Source organism: Danio aesculapii, chromosome 2 (assembly GCF_903798145.1).
Source record: "Danio aesculapii chromosome 2, fDanAes4.1, whole genome shotgun sequence".
Classification (NCBI taxonomy): Eukaryota; Metazoa; Chordata; class Actinopteri; order Cypriniformes; family Danionidae; genus Danio; species Danio aesculapii.
The window spans coordinates 46369832-46390979 of record NC_079436.1 but is presented as its reverse complement, the minus strand read 5'-3'; the positions used below and the strand labels follow the sequence as shown (position 1 = coordinate 46390979).

At 37.7% G+C, this 21148-nt stretch overlaps 1 protein-coding gene across 1 annotated transcript in view; it reads right to left on the bottom strand.

The window, feature by feature from the left end:
• Positions 1-533: 533 nt before the first annotated feature.
• gpc1b (glypican 1b) overlaps positions 534-21148 on the bottom strand; it is a 172770-nt gene continuing 152155 nt past the window's right edge. The window contains exons 4-9 of the mRNA XM_056480945.1: positions 16484-16649; positions 12074-12204; positions 10175-10291; positions 6299-6429; positions 5855-6030; positions 534-1125 (exon numbers count right to left, since the gene is read on the bottom strand). Of these exons, the coding sequence (XP_056336920.1) occupies positions 917-1125; positions 5855-6030; positions 6299-6429; positions 10175-10291; positions 12074-12204; positions 16484-16649 (930 nt within the window). The 3' untranslated portion in view covers positions 534-916. The remainder of the gene's footprint in view (positions 1126-5854; positions 6031-6298; positions 6430-10174; positions 10292-12073; positions 12205-16483; positions 16650-21148) is intronic.

Sequence of the window (21148 nt, the reverse complement as noted above, 5' to 3'; positions counted from 1 at the left end):
GTCCACCAGCTCTTGAAAGTGATCGGGGGTGCTCATGTTGTCGTCGTTAAAGGTCCGGGCTTCTGTTATGAAGCGGACAGGAGACAGAGGTAAGGAAACGTTAGGGTGTTTATTAAATGACAACAAGGAGCACATGAAGGATAGCCAGGAGGATCAGGAATGATGTTGGGGTCTTTTCCTCCGTGGCTGGGTAATAGGAATACACGAGGATGGACAGCACACACCAGATACAGCTGACAGAGGATGACACAGACTTGGAAGGACTGGAAGACAGGACGATTCGGGAGGACCAGGAAGACTAGGAGGAATACAAAGAGAACAGGTAAGTAAATCGTTTGTTTTAGCTGAGGATGACTACGCTGAGTGGTCGCTCAGTTGTCCGCTTTCGTCGAGACGAGCCCGGACAATGAGCGACTGGAGTGCTGTGCCTTTATCTGGTGCTCGTGAATGTGATGCAGCTGTGTGCTCATTAGAAGTCAGGTGATGGTGATCTTCGTGAGTGGGGATCGTGAGAGCCTGACCAATCCGTGACAGCTATCTTCATGGGTGTTAATTAATAAATAAATATAATCTAAAATGATTTCTGAATGAGAAAATAGAACTGTTTTTGTTTGTTGGGGTGGATTTTTTTTGTTTTTTTATCTATTGTTAGAGAGCATTCTCGGAGACCTTTTTCACCACAGACATAAAGACAAGCAAAAGACCAGCTCTAGGGGTGTCATATATCAAATAAGAGACAAAAATACACAGCTCTAAGAATATTCCATGGTGTTCTTATTCAAAACGGGAAAAAAAGTGATGCATTTGTTGTTTTCCGTTGATGTTTGCATTCATTTTGGCAATGTGACTAAACCCCGCCCCTCCACAATCCAACCCAGTCCTGTGCTCAGTCCCTGTTGGTGCAAATGCCTGTCAATTATCGCCTAAGCAAGACTGTGACCAATGAGAGAAGGTAGAAGCTGATGCAGGGAAGGTTCTGACTGCTTCTTCCGTTCACCACCTTCTTGTTCTCTGGCGGATAGGCGTACACGTTGGGTTTGTCCGTGTTCGGGGACATTAAACGCGGGCCGCGGGAACATTGATCGTCGAGACACATTCCGCTTCCTGAACCGCTTATGTCATCACCTAAAAACGAGAACACAACAAAAAGATTCATGAGCTGAAGTGTCCAGAAATGTTCCACAGCAATGATGAAGGTACATTCCAAGGCTGCAGAGTAACTAGCTGATGTTTTTTGTTTACTGCATTTTTGCAGACTGACGTTTTGAATCTGATTCGTTGTGATGAATCAGTTCATTATGTGGGTTGAATCCTGGTTCTGGCAGCCCCCTGCATTGCTTATTTTGCATGACTCTTTTGTTTAAAACAGCTGATTTTGATAACCAGCTGATTAGAAGAGAGCTCTAAGAAGGAACTGTGTTGAGATCGACAGGTTCCCTTTATAATGTTCACTGCTTTTTACCCCCTGCACACTGGAAATCGGCTTAACTTGAAGTGCATCTTGCATATGTTACCCTTTGAATTGAACATGCTTTCAAACTGGAATCATAGCAAAATACCCTGTCATGTCCACTTTAAAGGGCACTTACAGTAAAAATGAAACAAATCTCTGAAGGGGTAAGAAAAAAAAACGAAATATGCAATACAGCAGGGGGCTGCAAGAATGATTTGAGAACCGCCGCGTGTGTTTGAAACCACTTTTGCTATTTTAAGAATGGAAAAATAAGGTTTGCGCCACGGCGCATGGTCTAACAGGGTTGTGCTTATTCTCTTAATGAGTTATGGGTGCGTTTTGAGCATAACATGCATTAAACCAATCAGAGCCTCTCCTCCCATTCCCTTAAAGAGCCAGTTGCGTCGTGCCATGGTGCATTTGCTATTTATTTACATGGCGGACTTTTTAAGTGAAAAACTTGAACGCTTCGCTAGCGAGAAAAACAGATAAACAGAGCATCTGCAGCATGAGGATAAAGAACAAGCCTCCTCCATTCAGTCTCTTTCTCTTTACTTTTACTCTTTACTTTACTCCTTTACTTTCATTGATAAGGAAACATGTTGCACTCCACTGAAAACATCCATCAGCCAACATATTTAATTTAGTTTGTTAAGCGCAAAGATTTGTTTCAAAACTATTTCTAAATTCAGTTCTAATATACAGCAAACAAATAAATGAACAATAATAATGCAATGTGAGTTATATGCAAAAACAAGTCCTATTCTTTTGCCCCATATAGTGACGCATACATCTCCAAAACCCGACAGGTGGACAAATCTAAAATATGCATATAATAAATAATATGCTAATAATAATAACAACATTATACTAATGCAAATTTTCATGAATAAACTGAAAAAGCCCCCCAAGATGAGGCATGGAGGCAATGGTTTTGAAGAAAATAATAATTTTTGTAACATTTCATTCCCCTTTTTTTTTCATTTGCAAAGATATTTGTGTATTGCTGTACATCCTGTGTGTATTAAGCAATGTGTAAGCGTTTGAACCCACATACAGTAGGCACATAACTCAGTCTGCACTGGACTTTAGACCTGCTTTTAGATGGTCAATGGTGTGGTACATTTCAGTTCTTCAAAATAGCACAGAGGCGAGCGTGGGTATTTACAACACTACAGGCGCCAACTACTTAAAAATTTCACTGTGTGTGTTTTCTGGAAAGTCTTTCACTGGCACTTACAGCAGAAGCCCCTATTTCTCTGCGATTGAGGGAATGAAAGGACTCCATTTCTCTCTTTCTCTCTCACTGTGGCCCATTTCACTTGCTGGCTTGACTTTTCCTCCCGACTGTATGCATGGAATAAATTTCCGAATAAAGCACGGGAGCGGTCAGTAACTCTGGTGTAATTTTTACATGAGTGGGCGGTCTCACAATAAGCAAGTGCTGCGTGGCGTGTGTGTGCGTGCATGTGTGTGTGTGGTGTGTTTGGTGCAGTCTATGTTTGTCTATGTGTGTGAATGAGAGACAGTGTGGTGCTGTTTGTCCGTGTGTGTGTGTGTGTGTGTGTGTGTGTGTGTTTATAGAGACAGCTTGTTATAGCCACCCCCCAAAATACAACACTGTGTATGGAAAGCATCATCAATGCACCGTAATATCGAATTGAACCGAATCGATGGCATGATAGTCGTAACCGAACCGTGAGACCAGTATAGGTTCACACCTCTAGTATAAAGTAATGCATAAACACAATTAAACATATTGATGCATTTTTTAAGTCCCAAAAAGAAGACATGTCTAGGAAAAAGAGGATGTATGATCACTCTAGCGTAGGTAATAGTTAGATCTGTGGCAAAAAACAGCTTGAGAAATCGATTCTGAGATTATCAAAATCCATCGCTCCTGTCCTTTGAATGGATTCTGAGTTTAATCAAGAGATTTTCTTACTATAGGGGAAATTATAATGATATTACCATTAAAATACTCTTAACACTAACTTGGTCATATGAATCATGTCTTAGCCAAAAGGCACCCTTTAGGCCCAATCTCAATTCTACCCCTAGGGTATCTAGCCCTTAGGTGTAGGGCTAAGGCAAAGGGCTAGATACCCCTCAAAACAAAGATTTTTCAGGACTACACTCAAAACCAAGGGGTAAGAAAATTTCCCAGAATACACAGTCTACAACAGCAGCATGGCTGCACACGGAATTCAATTCAATTCAATTCAATTCACCTTTATTTGTATAGCGCTTATACAATGTAGATTGTGTCAAAGCAGCTTCACATAAAAGGTCACAGTAAATAGGAACAGTGTAGTTAAGTTTGTAGTGTTTAAGTTCAGTTCAGTTTAGCTCAGTTCAGTGTGGTTTAATAATCACTACTGAGAGTCCAAATATTGAAGAGCAAATCCAACGATGCGCAGCTCTACAGATCCTGAACCATGCAAGCCAGTGGCGACAGCGGAGAGGGAAGTAAAGAGATTTTTAGAGACAATCATATGTTTTAATTCATTCATAACTGCATTCGTGTTTTAACGTCGTGCTTAAAAAAAAAACATGCTAAAATAAAATAATAACTCCAGTACAGCAGTCCCACAACATTCTGTCACTCTATGACACTCGAATACCCTGTCAGTGGCTGTGAATGAGCTTTTTACAGTGTCTGCTATAATGTTAATGTTGTTTTTGTGTGTTTACATAGATGAATATGGCCACAGTGTAAACGCACAGTACAGTAACAATCTTATTGCTACATTATATCGTCATGATAACATGATATCGTTACCTTTGGTGATTTCCTGAAGATAAATACCAAAAAATAACACAACTGGAATAACTACAGCAGTCGTGATCGTCGATCTCATATGAAGCAAAAGATTGCGATGACATATGATGACGTGTGCAGGTGTTATAGTGGTGTCTCATTACTCAGGAGTAAATTTTGAAGCCCTTCAAGGGAAGGGGTGGGGGTACAAAAATAGAATTGGGATTGGGCCTTAGTCTCTTTTTCTACATACTGCTATAGTGGCAGCATTAGCATTAATCGTTATGCTTTTTAGGCTAATGATTTCAGGCTTGCCTTCAATGCTTTTAACAGCAGATGGCACTGTATGCTTTACAAATAGACATACTCTATTAGCATCCAATTACTATCAAATACCACTTGAACCTAAAATAATCATTAATAATGTTTGGAAAGTTCCATTGTGCAGTTTAAGACTAGCCTAGTTCGCCTTAGAGCTCATTCACACTGAATGGTTCATTGCTTCTAAAAACGTGTGATGCAACGGTTTGAAAACAGCACAGCATGAAGCACGAAGGTTTCCAGACACAACCACAGAGCATCTGCATGGTTTCCACTACGTTCATTCTTCCATGGCGGGGCGCCATGCCAAAATTCATCCCGTCACGGCTACAATACAGCTTTCCATTCAAAACATTTTATTTTTTTAATAGCGGGTAATAATCGCACCAAAATGTATTAAAAGGTAAGTAAATTATAACAGCGCAAACATTTTTGTAACCGTAGTTTTATTTGTTTAACACTTTAAGGTTACGTGCTGACTGACTGACAGGTGCGTGATGCGTAAGGTCAGCAAACACGACGTATAGCCATTTCACTTTACTTCACGACGCATTAATATCGCTCTGTAGGTCAATAAGAGACATTCATAAATATTCCTAGCAAATCTAATAAATGATGGAGACATAAACGAACGAAATCGCACTTCAGTAGCGTTTATTTGAGAGTGCACAAGAAGATCTGCGCGCTCTTGAAGCGGCTTATATTTGAGGGGGTGTGCAAGAAGTTTTGTGCAGGAGCAAAGGAAATCGGCGCTCTAGGAAAGAGATTTACATGCTGTAGGCTATTACATAAATGCGAACTCGACTTCCAATACTGCGCTCACGACATTTGTCATTGAAATAACGCCACAGGTAGTTGGTAGATCTGTATAAAAAAAAGGCCTGCCGCCACAGCTGGAAAAAATCCTAGAGGAAACACTGATCTGTATGCAGAAACTTGCAATGGTCCGAATTCTTCCGATTGGTCCACTGCTGTGGAACTAGCAGTGAAGAGCTGCGCTGCTTCTGAAAGTTATAGTTCTTTCAATTTGGCAAAGATTCTAAAAAATGTGGCGCTCACATGCGCAGCACTTCAAAAAATGTGAGATGCGAGTATAAAGGTCAAACACATCCATCAATCACGTGTTTACATTGAAAAACAATAGAAAAGTAGCGTTCTGGAAAGAAAAATGCCGTCTATGCCGTCAAAAACCAAGCTCGGAATCTATTCAACAAAGAATATTAATGTACTTCGAATGTCTTAGAATCGATGCAGAATCAATTTCTTCTATTTTTGGCCACAGATGTAGTAATAGTACACTTGTGTATTAATATACTTACTGGTGTCCTGGAAGTCCACATCATTTCCATTGACAGCATACTTCAGTCGGTTGATCATTATCTTAAGCTGCATGATCTGTTTGCGCACAGCCATGTCTGGTTTGGTGATGTCGATCTCCACCTCAGGATTATTGATCTGACTGGCCAAACCATCTCCCATCACTTCTGGAAGATACCTGACACAACACAACATGATAAGAGAGACGAATGGGAGCCATTTGCAAGGCAACATCACAGACGGACCAAAAAAGGTAGGCATTTTGTCATTGATTAGTTGAAGTTTAGAAACAGCGCTTACTGATAGAGAGAATAACTTCCTTTGGAATGACTTTGTGTTTAGTATTTTGCAGATCTTTTGCATGCGCAAACAGCAACATTACTAAAGTAAAAAGCATAAAAGCAGCACTTGACAACATGATGAGTGAGCCGTTCATGTGCATTTACCTGCCCACACTCATTCCGTTCCAGCATCTGTCTGATTCACCTGGTCCAGACTCACGATCCACACACAGTTTCCTGGGCAAATGAACCCAGTACTGCATCATATCCCTCAGCATTCTTGACACGTCGGATAACTGTGGGAAGGAAAATGTGATTTCAGAAATCGAGGCAACGGAAAAATATGTATGATTACAAATAATCAAATAAATAACACTGCTGCTGTTGTTTATGCGCATAGAAAATGTCCATACTCAGCATATGGTTACATTAATCATTTTTCATATTACTGAGCCTATGCAGCTTATGGTAATAAATCATCCTGTATGTCATATTTGATACACATTTTAAGGCATCTTAATTAAGGACATAAAACTATCACTTTATTTTGATGGTCCCTTTAGCACATTTTGTTGAATTTAAGTCACATTGCATCTACATGCAAACTAAATCTCAATAGATTATAAGTAGACTTTTAGGGCTGGGGTTAGGATTAGGGTTAGTGTAAATTGACATGTACTTTGCAAACTTTGTTATAGTCAGTTAAATGTCTGTTGAAGGAGCAGTATCAGCAGATATTAAGCAGACAGTCTACTAATACTCAAATTATAAGTAATTGGCATTGGCAAGTAATTTAGTAAACAAAATGTGCAATTGGGACCATCAAAATAAAGTGTTACCCATAAAACTTTTATACAATCTATTACATGCCCATTCCTTTTTTTAGCAAATAAATGTGCTTTACTTTCATATTTTAGTATATTTAAAAAAAAAAAAGGTCTACCTTCACGTCATTTTTTAAAGCAAACATGAATATCGACTTTTTTTTCAAAAGATAATAAACTTCAAGATATAAAACTTCATTCTAAATTTATCCACTTTATTCTCAACATTTTATTTTTTAAAGGAATTAATTGTTTTGAATTTTTTCTTCAGACCCTGAAGAAGACTAGAGTGAACATCAGCTTTGTCGTCACACCAATCTATTTACCATTTTTGCTATATCAGCTAAACGTTTACCATAATACACTTTTGACTAAAATATTTTTGTGTGATTTTATTTTTTTATGAAAACTGAATTGTTTGAAACCCAGGACAATCATATGAACCATATTTGTGTTGCATTAACTGTGTTTTCAAAGCTTGACAGACTAGTCATATATGACTAGTCTTGATAATAAAAATTATTCCAAACATCCCATTGTGTTCCACTTTGGAACGACCGATGTGAGGCAAAATATCTAATCATCAGGGGCCTCGTGTCAACGCTGCGTGCGTACGCACAAAAACTTTACGTACGGCAAATTTCACGCTCACGTTTGAATTTACCAACGATGAAATTAACGTGAGAATGTGCGTTGGTCCAACTTCATGTCTGGCGTACATGCATTCCTTGTGTGTGTTTGTTTTATTTCCATTGGCGACTCCTAGAGGCAATTGTGTTAAATTTCACACTACAAAGTATCTTTGAGCTGCGCAATGGCAGCTGTATGGGACGGGATCATCCGCATGTCTAGCAGGTATATAAGGTTTCCATACCATACAGTTGACCAGCCAAACATTAAAGCACAATTTGCAGCGATCGCCGGTTTTCCCAGTGTAATAGGAGCGATCAACTGCACGTACATTGCTATAAAGGTGCCAATTGAAGATGAGTTTGCATGCGTCAATCGGAAACATTTCCATTCAATAAGTGTGCGAATAATATGTGATGCTCAAATGCGCTTAACATAATACACACACTTATTAATGATTCCTACTTGTCCTCCTCGTGATAGAGAGTAGGAGTTCATCAGACGCTGGATTTGAACCAGGTTCATGATTGATAGTGTCAAAACATGTTACCATGCACTTTACGAGCTACACCACTCACGCTGCTGACATCTGCTCTAGTTAGTTTATCTCTGTCAGTCCAACGGGACACTACAAAATTTTACACCTTTACATCGCACTATTTCTTTTTTAATTCCTTCACAGTGTTCAGACCCCACTGCATTAACCGCGTCAGCTAAACTCTCCCACTCAATTTTTTTCTTTTGTTATTAATTCTGGAGGACAAACTTGCAAATAACACCGTTTATCTCCGGTCTACCACCAAAAGTAGCACCTCCAATTCACATTCTGTTCAAAGTTTCTCTTTTCGCTTGCTTTTGCCATTGCTTTTTTATTTGGTTTTGCCAAAGTAGAGTCATTACCATGTTTATTAGGGGGAAGAGGCAGGGAGGGGTTTCGCGCTCATGTACGTACGCTCAGTTTCACGTTAATTCGGATGTACAAAGAGAATATGCGTGGGATTCCCAAAGCACAAAGCTGTAAATGTGCGCTGTAAAAAATTCAGATGTATGAAACATTGCGTACGCGGAATCCCACGCATATTCTCTTGTTTTAGTATGAATTCAACGCAAGTTTTCCTACATGAGGCCCCAGGGCATGACATTAACTTTTTTGATCACCAGCCACTGTGGCCAGTAGGTTTCCAACGTTACTAGTCACTCACTATTTTACTTGCCACAATTTTGTTGTTGGGAAAAATATATTTTATATGCATATATTTGACTTTGGCATGCTAGAAATTGTGTTTTATGTTCACACTTTTTAGCCCTCAATTTTTTCTCTGGCCACACCAGACTAATTATTTCCTTGCCACAAATTTTATATAATGTGTCAAAACAAGCTAAATATAGCTGTATACACTTTTTATTCAACAAAAATGTTCTTTAAAAAAATAATTGACATTAAAAAATTTTTTTTCTCATTTATCTAAAATTATACACAGTAGTTTGTCCAGGTTAAAGGTCCCAGATCATCAGCTAACTATAGATAAGTGGAGAGTTAATCTCCTATTAAAGCAATGTTATTGTAAAGGATAACAATTAAACCATATGAACAAAAATAACTACAAGCAAAAGAAAGCAGGTGAAAAACATTCTGTGAGCAATAGTTAAAGGATAATCACGTGCACACGGTTAACGTGAGGTCCAGTAATAATCTGTATGGTAAAAGCGAAAATGGCAACAGCTGCTGCATACAAAAAATCTGGAGATCTCTTGAAAGCAACAGGACTGTGGGTGCACAAGCACCACTTTTTTCCAGTCTTTCAAAGAGAAACGATCGCACCAGTTGTGCTTCCAGGCACGTTTGTTTTGCACAAGGAAACCGGAGCTTTAAGCACTCATGTGCATCACATCAGCTGTGCCTCCCTCACAACATCAGTGAGCGAGGATTGCCGGTGTCTCACCGTGCGCCTGATCATCCTCTCATTCGGTATTCACCTGCTTTCTTTTGCTCACACGAACAGTTAAAATCATGCTGCTTCTCGATTCCAAGAGCACATTTGCACACATTGACGAACTGTCTTAAACTAAAATTCTAATCTTTGGGGATGAGGCAGCACTGGCAATTTAAAAACGATTTTCAATCAGTCAAAGTTTTTTTTAAGCTTTTTTATTATTATTATTATTGCTCAGCCCAAGTTTTTAAAAATTATTATTGTTGGCCTTAATCCTCTTTCGTGGTTAACACCATTTCAAGCAACTTATGTTTAATCGATCCATCCATCCATCCTACAATAGGCATTTAAGGAATGTTTACGTTTAAATCACTACTGTTTTCATTTCTGTCAACTACAAATGTGTGATTTTGTGAAAATGGTTATGTCATCATGTGTTTAGTCTGCAGCCATGTGTGAGTACTAATAAGCCAAATAATAATGGTAAACTACAGGTTCGCCATTATATAGTGTTTCTTTAGAATGTAGCATCACTAACTGCCATTCATAATACTGCACTTTTAGTTGCTTTGATGAATCTGTGTGTGCCACTTGATGTCCAATGAACTGTAAATCCCCCAAAGTTTCATTTTACACCCCACAGACACGCTTACCAGTCTCTCCAGCTGGGCTCCTGGAGTGCTGCTTACTTCTTCTGCTGTGTTTCTCCCTCGCTTGATCTGCTCCTGAATGTTGGAGCCTGGAGCAGGAGTGCCGCACGAAATAAACACCTAAAGAACAAGAAATCATGAAGTGAGTTTAACACGGTTCTGGTTAGCTCTGATTTATTATTATTATTTTTAATTTAAAGATGCAGTATGTAAGTTTGACACCCAGTGGTTGAACTAGGTATTGCACTCCTGGTTCAAAAGATTTTCACTCGGCTTCTCCTCTCATGCAAGCTCAGGTTGCCAGATTGACGAAACTAGCAGGAGTGTGCCTGATTTTCAAGCCTACACCGTGTCCTAACTAAAAGCAACGCCATGTGATAGAAGGAATTTTTAGTTTTTGTCCTAACCAACACCTGAAATTACTATTTTCGAAACGGCTTCTATTTCTCGCAGCTAAACAACAGGATAAACTATGATTACCTCAGGCACACCTCATGTGCTTAAAGGCTCGTAAACACCGGGATGCTTTTCGTTTGTGTTTATCGTCAGCGTTTTTTGAGACATTTTTCCGGATTCAAACCCAAGCGATTTTCACTGCCATCGAGAAGAGTATGCAAAATCACTCCTTCACATTAGATGGTGCTAGACAACTTTAAGCTTCTGACACCCGCTTGTAACTCAGAAGAAAAAGACAGAAAGTTTGTTGTTATGGATGGTTCAAGTAGCAGCTCTAGCTCTAGCGATGAAGAAATGATTATTGTTCACCAGTGCAATAAGCAGCTCCACGTTCGTATCACTTCTGAGCATCTTCTTCAATGTGCACTCACATTGACAGTTTTGCGCTTGAGCGCCTCCAAGTGGTGTTTACTGTAACTTCAGCAGCTCCGTGCATGTGAACAAAAGTGCCAATCTGATTGGTTTGACGTGACGCATCAAAAAAAAAAAAAAAAACGAGCATGAGGCGTTTCTTTAAAAATGACGATTTTACACCTGCTGTTTTGCATGTTGGTGTGCACGATTACATTGGCGCCCTTTATTTAGTCACGAGGCATGAAACGTCGACTGAAAACGCAAGCAAAAAGCATCCTAGTGTGCACGGGCCTTTATTCAGTATTTAATGTTAATGTTAGTTTAAATGTTATTTTTATGCGACATTTATTGCCATACTACTGAAAGCAGCAGCAGATCACCTCAGATCTTGAAAATAAAATAAACCGTTTGAAATTAAACTTTAGAACTGTGACTCAGTGGAAGCCAACACATACAGTATAAGTGATTCAGCATGTACATTTTAATAATTTTAAAGAGGTTTACTATGCATAAATTAGACTGTAAACTACCATTTCGTTGGAGTGCAGTGAGTGCACTATTATGTGCTTCTGAATGGCTGTATTTATATATTTATGTCAATTTGCCATTGCTTATCACTGCAAATCTTGTCAAATTGCGTGTTGTTAGGACAAGATGTTACAATGTAACCTGCTCACCTAATGCTTATGTTTGTAGTATTTATATTAATTGCTAATTAATAACCCCCTCATGTGAAACTCTGATTCCGTGTCTCATTTCGGAGTCTGCTACTGTCCAATGGAGGTCGCGTTTCAGTCACAGACGCATACTTTAAGAGCCTTCATAACCTGAATGAATGAAATACTGCATGTGTTTTTTCAACAAGGCAACCTGGGGTGCTAAAATATAATTGGGTAAACCGGCAATGGGCGGGTTAAAGGTAATAAAACAAAGACAGATGTTCCAACATGCACATTTTCAAAGCAGAATAACTAGCAGTTTTTCAGATAAATATGTTCATTCAGCATGTTTCTTAAATTGACAAATGTTTTTTTTTTTTGCTTTAGAAGAGTCAACAACTTACATATCGCACCTTTAATTCTGTTCACTAACCTTGGTAATGAATGTGTCTTGGTTGTCTTGCATGTAGAGAATAGCTTCAGCGATGCGTTTTGGCAGGGAAAGAACCACTGAATCCACACTATAAGGCCGACTCAGTTTGTCGACTACCTCCAACATTGCATCTGCAGACAAACATTAAAGAGCTTATTGTAAAAAACTATTTAAAAAAAGGTAGAATTGTTTGTGAAAATACTATATAATACCATAAAATACCATATTAAAATCTTTCATGAAGCGCAAGGACACACATTTTAAAGAAAATGTGTCTGTTTTTTCCCACTTCTGGAAAATCCGCTTTTTTTTTATAACCACCCCGGTGACGTCAGATTGGAGACTTTTTTGACAGGCGCGCACTGTTTACATTGAAACAGAGTAGCATATAGCAGAATCGGTTGTTCGTTTTGGTGTAATTTATCATAATCGTGGTATATTATTGCGTTTATGGGAACTGCACAAACTCCAGCCTGTCAGCATATTAAGTCCACAAGTTTCCCGTTTCTATTTTGGCTCATTTGTGTTCGTGAAATGGGATGAATCCGATAAGACCGAAAGATGACTCAATAACAGCAAAAAACATGCTCCTGGATCAGTCGGAGATGCAGCTAGATGAAAACGAGAACTTTACACGGTAAGACGAACCGTTTTTCTTTTATGTTTGTCAACTTTCAAATCAGTAAGCATAATTATTTGAGTAATTTGTAGCAACGCGATTGGTTTCCATTGGAGTAGCCCTACAGTACAGCACTGCTGCTAGCTTGTAACGTTAAGCATATTAAATGTACTTCTTTAAACCGTGTAATAATGTAAGCATATGATAAGACAACTGGTACCATCAGTTTGCTAATATTATAAATGTCCTGTATAGTACAGAGTATTGACTTTGTTTGCTCAGCTAATTAATAATTTATTGTCATGTGGTGTGTTTATAAGGTTTTGGGAGACACATCTGCAGCAGTGATGCTGACCCGGAGCTGAAGGCTTTTTCTCCACGGGCCTCTCGCTCAAATGTGCTTCATTTTGGCTTACAGAATAACCTCAGACCTTCACCTCGTTCATCAGGTAGATTATTATTTCCCCTATCTTAATTATACATGGTATTATCTGTTTACAAAATCCAGAAGGGCAAATAATTACTAGAATATTTCTACACAATGCAGGCAGGTAAAACTCAAACACTATCATTAACTTCCTTTTTTTTAAATATAAAAAAAATATATATGGAAACGTGTAACCTTTGACTTAAATAGTATCTGTTTTTCCTACTAGAGAAGTCAGTGGTTACAGGTTTTCAGCTTTCTTCAAAATATCTTCTTTTGTGATCAACAGAAGAAAGAAAGTCATAAAGGTTTGGAACCATTGAGGGAGAGTAAAAAATATTCTGTCCTGTCAATGAGGAAAGGCACTTTTTAATTCACATATGGGAAATATTCATTCTGTGTTATGTTATATAAAAAATCATATGGTCAATTTTAAAATCCACATGATTAATAAACATGATTTAATCTTTTGCATTATTTCCCGAGCATATATGCATCAGCCCTCAGGGCGTCTCTGGTGGTGGAAAACTGGAGGTCATCACAGGCTTGACGAGAATGCAGAACTGTCCACTACATTTGCTCTCCTTTCTAGATCCTTCCAGCGGGTTTACAATGATAAGGCTGTCAGCATCTTTTTACACAGCATTCACAATTTATCACACATTAAAGACATGATAGTGTGGCACCTACGTAAATGTTGGCCAACTTAATGACAAATAATTTAAAAAGGTTTACCTTTAAATGGGTCAGATGATATATTTTTCTTTCAGTATTAAGTTTGTTACCTACTTATATACACACACAGATACTTATACACATATAAATGTTGTAAAAATGTTGGGTATTAACAGTGCTTATGATTTTGTGCTAAATAAAACTTGAATTTGAGTTGAATTTGAACTTGAATTAGGGTTGAAGTTTATTTAACCATAAATGCAGATTAGATCTGTTGATCAAATCTTTGTAAATATTTTATACAGTAACACAACTTGTGATTGTATTTATGGATTGTTGTTGGGATCCAATACGGATTATCTTATACCCAATGCAAAAAAAAACGGACAAAAAAAGACACATTTTAAAACTTATTTTAATTGTTTTAATATTTGATGTTATATTTATTTTAATACAAAAGCTCTGAAAACCTGTTCAAGTATCTTGTTTACATGTTTCTGCATTACTCCAGACGCTCTGAGTTATTTGTGTTTTGTATTCACTTATCTACACTTAAAAAGTTAGATCAATGTGGCATAACTCTGTTAAATGGTCATTAGTTTCTGTTACTGGTAAGTATTAATACTTATACATGATCAATACTACAGTAGCTTTGCTATTGCCAGATAAGATTTTGTTATCTTGCATATCTGTCTGAAAGCTAACACTGGTCTCTCACCAAGAACCTGCTCTGTTCTCCTCACAATACAGCTCAATTACTCTTCTCTGACTGCTGTTCTGTCTGCTGGTCTGTCCACGGGCTTATAATTGTATGGCTGTGGTCCGTTTGTGTGAATTTCTCAGAATATATCTCGGCATCCAAACGCACACCCGCGATCAGTTGTCTTCATACTTTTTATATGTGCTATTCCCAATCTGACGTCACTTCTGGTCTGGCGATTTTTCAGATGCGGAAGAACATTTCTGTGACTAAAAATGACTCCAGATGGCTTAATAATAAACTTTAACGTATATTTTAAAGAAAATCTAGTTCCTACTTCACTCTTATGCACATCTAACCTACAATATGCTTTTTAAAGTCTTTATTTCATGTGGACATGCTGTCAGAGAACTTTCAGCCCATTGTGTATGACCTTGTTTTTATCACCAGTGCCTACTGCCTACCCACTGTTTTTTGTGGCGTTACTGTTAAAAATCTATTTCTCTGTGAAAGAAATTAAAGGAATTTTTACTTTCTTATTGTGCTTCATTGAAGTCCGTATGAACTAGAAGCTGTGACTGTTTTTTTCCCCCACTTACTAGAGAAGTGGATAATTAAATGAGAAAACTGTGGCCATGGCTAGATAGATAGATAGATAGATAGATAGATAGATAGATAGATAGATAGATAGATAGATAGATAGATAGATAGATAGATAGATAGATAGATAGATAGATAGATAGATAGATAGATAGATAGATAGATAGATAGATAGATAGATAGATAGATAGATAGATAGATAGATAGATAGATAGATAGATAGATAGATAGATAGATAGATAGATAGATAGATAGGACTGCACAATATATCATTTTAGCATCAACATCGACATGTGTGCATTTGCAATAGTCACATCGCAGAATATGCAATACTGAGCTTGGATTATAGATGACCAGAAACCACAGGTCAAAAACACATGAGATTTATGGAGTCACTGCAGAATTGAACCGTAATAAAGTGAAAGTTTCTCATCTGCATGCATTTTTAAGGCCTGTCTGTGACTGTGATCATTTTAAAAGAGTTTAAAGCATTTTGATAGCACATAAATATTTTTTATAAAGATTAATATTATTGAATTATTTATATGATGATGCAGTGTTATTTTACATTTGATTATAGAATTTCTGTACCCAAATACTGTTAGGGTCTCCCAAGAAAACCATAAAGCACTGTTTATTTTACTTTGTGTTTATTTATAACTGTAGTTTGTTTATTACATTCATTCATTCATTTTCTTTTTGGATTAGTCCCTTTATTAATCCGGGGTCGCCACAGCGGAATGAACCGCCAACTTATCCAGCACGTTTTTCCGCAGCGGATGCCCTTCCAGCCGCAACCCATCTCTGGGAAATTGTTTATTATACATATATGATACATTACATAAAATATATTTATATTTCACTCCCCTACAAAATCATCCCAATAAATCTAATTTTAATGACTTTCCAAGTAAAGTTATTTAAGTAATCTGGTGAATTTTCTTTTAAATTGCAATTTATATTGCAGGAGAAAACAATATTGCACTGCCAAATTTTTCCAATAATATCGTGCAGTCCTGATAGATAGATAGATAGATAGATAGATAGATAGATAGATAGATAGATAGATAGATAGATAGATAGATAGATAGATAGATAGATAGATAGATAGATAGATGGATGGATGGATGGATGGATGGATGATGGACGGACGGACGGACGGACGGACGGGTGGATAGACACTGTAGATGGATGGATGGATGGAGGAATGGGTGGATGGACAGACAGACGGCCGGACGGATATGTGTATATACGTATATGGTCTACTACAAAAACTGCTTTGTTGAAATTGTGGTTCACTTTTGGCATCTGATAGAGCATTTGGACCAGGAAACGGTGACATTTGGTGTCAGACTTAAGCAAATAGAGTTGTTTATTAGCCCCACCCACCTGCAAGGTTCCTCCACTCAGTGTCCAGGTCTGCTTGATTGGCGAGGCAGCCCTTCATGACATTTCGACAGTAGTTTGAGCAGGGTTTGGCGAAGGTCACGCCACTACAGTGAGGACAGTACGTCTGCTTCATGACAGCACGCACACATTCAGTGCTCAGAGAAACCTGCAAAACACAAGAAACACAATTTAAAGAACAGCTCAACCATACTGACTCGTATAAAAAGAAAAAAAAAGCCCTGCCAATTGTTTAGTGTCACACATACAATATAAAATGTAATAATTGTACTGTGCAAAATAATGTCAGTTCCTACAGTTTCCCAAGAGGTCCAAGGATGTGGGATGGTACAGTTTGGTACGACTCTTGCAAAAGAATACCCATGGTGCTTCTCTGAGACGTCTTTCCCAATAATCCCTCTTTATCAGGAACCTCCACCCCTCTGATGTCAAAGCGTGGGGGTTTATAGGGTCCCTCAGGGAAAAGCAATAGAATTCGGAAAGGAAAGAAGAACTTGACATTTGCTTGTTGTTTAAATGAATCTAATTTCAGGGATATTGGAAGAAAAAGTCTGTTTTGTTTGGGTATAAATATAGGTGCAGACAGCATGACATTTGATTTCTGTAAATCCAACTGTTTTCTTTCAGTTCAAACTGCATTAGCCTGCGTGAAGTGTTCAGTTGCATCAGAGGCGTGTAACTTTGACACAATTTCACAAAGCTGAATGTCAGTAACTGTATATTGCATTGCCTTGTGTGAAGTAACCGACTCTGGACAATCTTTAATCCAAACTTGTAATGCAATCAGATGACAAAACACTTGATATCACATGAATTCCTTTGTTGTCGACTACGAATCATTTAGAAACTTGTGGACTTTTAGTGGTGGGTCATAATAAATGAGCTCTGAGAATAAATTAGCATTTCATTGCAAATCCTACTTTTAAATTCAGATTGAAACAGACAAGTAACCCAAGATGACATCAGTGCAGTTAATGCTGAGCTGCAGTTCTGTCATATGTGTTCAGCCGGATAAAAGAAGAGACCATCGGCCATTATTAAACCTGGCTAAAAACTAACTTGGGAGAAAAGTTCTCACACACACACCAAAACTTTGAGTTCTGTATGAATTTGCATATACTGGGAACATTTTCCACATGGTACTGTTGAAAAGTTGCAGACCTGGTGTGTTTAGAAAGAAAGAATGAATCACTAAATATCTCACATTTCTGGATCATTTTACAGATTAATTTCTAATTGCAATAAAAATCGGTTCAAACTCCACTATAAAGCAGAGGTGGGAGTAAGTCACAATCAAGTCTCGAGCAAGTCAATTCTTTTATTGTCAGACTCAAGTCAAGTCACTGCTTATTTTAAGCCAAGTCAAGTCGTAGTTTGGTCTAGCAAGGCACTTAATTAAGTTAATTTTTGTCGATTTTCAAACTTTTGCAATTTTCTATATACAAAAACAGCTACAATGTATTCAGACACCAAAATAGGCAGATTCCAAAGGCTATATTATCTGATGGGTAATTTGAGCTGAAACTTTACAAACACATTCTGAAGACACCAAAGTCTTATATTACATCTTGTAAAAGGGGTAAAATGGGTGCCCTTTAAAAAAGTGAGTAAACCAACTGCTTTTAAATCAATTAGTTGACTAATTTTTTATAAAGTGAGTAAACTCATTGCCTTAAAATTAGTAAGTAAATTAACTATGTGCACAATTAAAAAAATAACTTGTCAACAATGTTACAATCAGTTTACTCACTTTTTTTAAGAAAAGTCAACTTATAGGTTTTAAGACCAAGTGTGGAACATGTGTGGAACACAGCACTAAGTAAATGAAAGCATCCAGCTAAGGTTTAAATCTAAAAAGTGCACCGTGTTTAAAACTATTGATTCTTTAACAAAATAGTCGACTTAGAGTCGAAAAAATGTATCGTGTTGGGTTCGGATCTTTTGCTTAAACTCGTTTACATGGTATATAATCAAATATGTAGTAGCAGATCCGGTAAAACGTGAACGCACCTTTCCCTTCAGACACTAACAGAGCGTGGGGGATCACTGACAGATGGAGATTCAGCTGTGAGGAATAAAGGGTTAAAGTTCATTTTCACAACAATACCACAGTATAGCCAACCCTGCGTTGTGTTTGTTGACAACCCTGTCATATTGTCGAAACAATAACCTACGCTGTAATGTGGGATTCGCCGGCCGTTTGCTATTAAAGTAAGGAGCAGCAGACTATTATGTATTATGACTTTGTTAGACTTTGACAGGGACTTTGTAATTAAAATTGTTGCATCGTTTTGTGTAGTTTGGAAAATATGTGTTTAATTGTGTGTTGTAACTTGTAATCGCTCTGTGCGGCTTGTGATCACTTCTCTATTATAGATCAGTGCTTGTACTGTATCTCAGGTTAATTCTTTATGGGGCTATTCACATGAAAACATTGAAAACACGACGCTCGTTTCTTCCTTTACCACTTTAAATGCGTTTCTGAACTCTCGATCCTCTGCCGTTTGTTTACGGCCACCATCAGCTGTTCCTCACATGCGTGGCGCGGTCAATTTTCAAAACAGTTAAACTTTTTGGATTAATTGGATTTGGACTGTGTGGATTAATACTGAATGTGTGTCGTTGTTATTACTTGGGGTTAGCGTTAAGGGTAAAGTAATATGCTGGTCTTTAACTGCATTGCTTTATTGCATTCCTGCATTGGGCTCTCACATACTCTATGTGCTACTTCATAGCCGTCATGGACGTTTCTTTCTGTCTCGCGCTGAACCCAGTTGACCAATCATAACAGGCTGTGTCATCGGACCGCAGATTAGCCTCATGCAAAGGAAGGGTTTGGGAACTAATGAATCACTGAATAAATCAGGAGGTCGTTGGGATAATTAGGTAAAAATAAATGCATAATATAAGACAATGAAAGGGTTTTTGACCTTGCATGCATATCAGCCTATTGTTAGAGACCTCCAAAAACCAAAATATGACCTTTTATAATGCAAAATAGGGGTTCTTTACGTAAAGAAACTAATGGCTTATATAATCTGTAACCGGAAAAGCTGTCGCATGACTTTCCCTTTTCTCAAGATATTAATAAGCACATATACTTTACAGTGAAAATCAGCAGCATCATGGGAGGAAGTCATTTTCGCCACACACTGAGACATAAATAGCTGGACTGGACCGAGGGAAAAAGACTTGCATCAGACTCCTACACAACTTAATACACATTCACACACACACACACACAGACCCTTCGGGGAGACCTGGCAGCGCTTGGTACCCAAAGGATGACTCAAGCACACACTCTTTAATGAGGAGAGAAGAGAATGAGATGAGAGAGAGATACAGAGAATAGACAAATGGAGTGGATGTGAGAAGGAGGATGTGTGAAGATGCACAGGAAGCTCCAGGGAGGAGGGAAAAAAGTAGAGGAGGAGAGAGAGAACGGGTTGAGGGAGGATAATATGGCACATCAAAGCCTGTGAGCATCTGTGATTCATCAGATCAGAGCCGGATAGAGAGACTCTTCTGGCCAATATAACACTGAGACCAGGAACAACATTTGGGGGATTTGTGCACTTTCAGATTGCTTATTCATTTCAGGAATCAGATGAATTGTTTTAACAAGTTAGATTTTTTTAAAGTGATTGCTGACTTGTGAATTGGCGTGGGAAATTTGTACTCTACTTGCAATTTATTTATTTATTTTTGTCAGGATATGACTTTTAGTATCCATTGTTCGTGCAGATCATTAAAAATGAGCTAATTACTGGCTGCTATAAAACAAGGCATAGTTGCTTTAGACTATTCTTCTTAACCCGCATATACAATCCATTTACATATACAGTTGTCATGATGATTAGCCCTCCTAATATTTCCAAAATGAGGTTTAACAGCAAGAATGTTTTCATAGTATTTTCTAAAACTTTTTTCTTCTGGGGCAAGTATTATTTGTTTTATTTCAGCTAGAATAAAAAGTTAAAAAAAATTTTAGAACTATTTTAAGGTCAATATTATTAGTCTTCTTAAGCAATATTTTTTTTAGATTGTCTACAGAACAAACAATCCTTATACAATGCAAGCCAGTAGCCAGCCTGGTCAAAGGGGTGGTTCTTTTTTCTCAAAAAGGTATGTCTTTTTGCAGTTATAGGCCTCATTTTCTATTTAATTATGAGATTTAAATACTGCATTTTGGTGACATTTTAAGCACAATTTTTAGCTGAATTAGCTTGTCGGATGTTTTTTGAACCAGACTTTTTGATGTACCAAAAATATTACCAAAAGTAAATACTTATTTTTAAAATAAAAATTTGTTACATCATATATCATTGGAAAAAAATAAGAATCTGTTTTTTAATTAAAAACTGTGGCCTATTATTATTTATTAGGCAAATAACAAACTGGCCAGCACATTTAAGTCTTTAGTCAGAATTTGGACATTTGTATGATAAAAATGTCAAACATAATAATAATAATAATAACAATAGGTAGCACATTCGCCTCACAGCAAGCATGTTCTCCCCATGTTCGCGTGGGTTTCCTCCGTGTGCTCCGGTTTCCCCCACAAGTCCAAAGACATGCGGTGCAGGTGAATTGGGTAAGCTAAAAGTTGACAGTAGTGTGTGTGTGAATGAATGAGTGTGTAAGGGT